Source organism: Eutrema salsugineum, unplaced genomic scaffold, assembly GCF_000478725.1.
Source record: "Eutrema salsugineum unplaced genomic scaffold, Eutsalg1_0 scaffold_6, whole genome shotgun sequence".
In the NCBI taxonomy this organism is placed as follows: domain Eukaryota; kingdom Viridiplantae; phylum Streptophyta; class Magnoliopsida; order Brassicales; family Brassicaceae; genus Eutrema; species Eutrema salsugineum.
Genome location: NW_006256547.1, coordinates 10207985 through 10209523, shown reverse-complemented (window position 1 = coordinate 10209523; position 1539 = coordinate 10207985). Strand labels below are relative to the sequence as shown.

Sequence of the window (1539 nt, the reverse complement as noted above, 5' to 3'; positions counted from 1 at the left end):
TAATTAACTAAATGTTTTTTTTTTGAATTTCGATTCATTCAGTTAATACTATCCGGTTCATACAATTTAATATCGGTTTTGTGTCAGGTAATTCAATATAAACATTTTAATTTCATTCATATAATTACTCTCTAAAACTTAAAGTTAACTGAGTCCAAACACAATACTTCTAGTTCGAGGGTTTGGCTTTTCAAAACATTGAAGAGGAATAAGGTTCGGGTTAGGTTATGAATAAGGTTCGGATTTCACTTGCTTAGCCAAACTTTGAAGAGGAAAAAAAAAAAGAATACATCAAAATATCAAATTCTAAAAGAGCAAACCAATTAAAGCTTTTGTTTTCGTGAAAGACTAAAGAAAGATCTCTTAACCATATCGAATCATTCCTAAATTTGTCAATTCACTGCCAAATACTTTATGTTCAATCTAGATACTTTAATTTTAACCTGGATTGATGTTATTTACTACAATTTCTCTTACAAAAGTAATTTTAACAATTTTTCATAAATAGAAAGAGACAAAGAGAAAGACAAAATAAAATGAAGAAACAAGAAGAGGTGGTTTGGTCAAAGATCCGAAAAGATAGCTATAACACACACTACCACGCTTTTCACGTGCAATCGCCATTTTATTCACCCCTATTTGTGCTTGGGTATAAATAGAATTTGCTAATAACTCCAAAATCATATTTGACAACTAACAAAAAAAATTTTCCTAATTGACAACTAGTTAACTCTTCGTTCACGTTGGAGAATTGAAAATATCTCCTTCATAACATAAAAGAGAATGGCCGCTGGATCCATGGACGGAATGTTTCGTAATATCTTAGAAGGTTGCATCTCTAGTTGTGACTCTTCCATGGAACGACGTCCATACCACAAAAACTGCGGCTGCGCACTTCACGAAAAATCTCGCAGTGCACGTAAGAATTCAAACTTAGGGTCAAGGTCTTGTCGCCACAAGTGGTCCGAGATTGTCTGGTTCCCTATCAGACGGTCTTGGAGTGAAGGCAACTGTATGGCTCTGCATCTCACCTCATCTTCTTCTTCCTCGAATCTCCACTCACTTTCGTCATCTTCGTCTATTTCTACACTAGCATCGTTATCTTCCACAACTTCTTTGACAATGTCTGATATTGATTTTTCCATTGAAGGCTTAAATTATTAATTCCCATTCAAATACTCTTTTTTTCTTTGAAAGAGAGTCAAATGATGTTTTTTGGATAATTAAAAAAGTTTCATTGTTTTATTTTGATATCAAACGAATTTGAATCAAATGTTGTAATGGTCAAATATAGGGAGGATTTTCAATAACACATGTACTATATTTTGCCATATAAAATTGTATTAGTTAAAATAACGAAAGCATAGTCCTATACAAAGACAGAGGGATAACACAAAATCCATAAAGTAAAAAGAGAGGACTATAACACCAATCTTGTAATGGAAAAGGAGTACAATATGCTAATTGTGTGATCTCTATGTACTTGTTGGGTATGCGGTGCTGAGGGTCACTTCAAGCGTGACTGTCCTAAGAAAAGCA

General features: G+C 33.4%; 1 protein-coding gene across 1 annotated transcript; it reads left to right on the top strand.

Moving 5' to 3' along the window:
* Window positions 1-783: 783 nt before the first annotated feature.
* Window positions 784-1164, top strand: LOC18013498. Its single transcript, XM_006395910.1, has one exon. The coding sequence runs from the start codon at window positions 784-786 to the stop codon at window positions 1162-1164; it is 381 nt and encodes a 126-aa protein (XP_006395972.1).
* The last annotated feature ends 375 nt before the right edge of the window (window positions 1165-1539 follow it).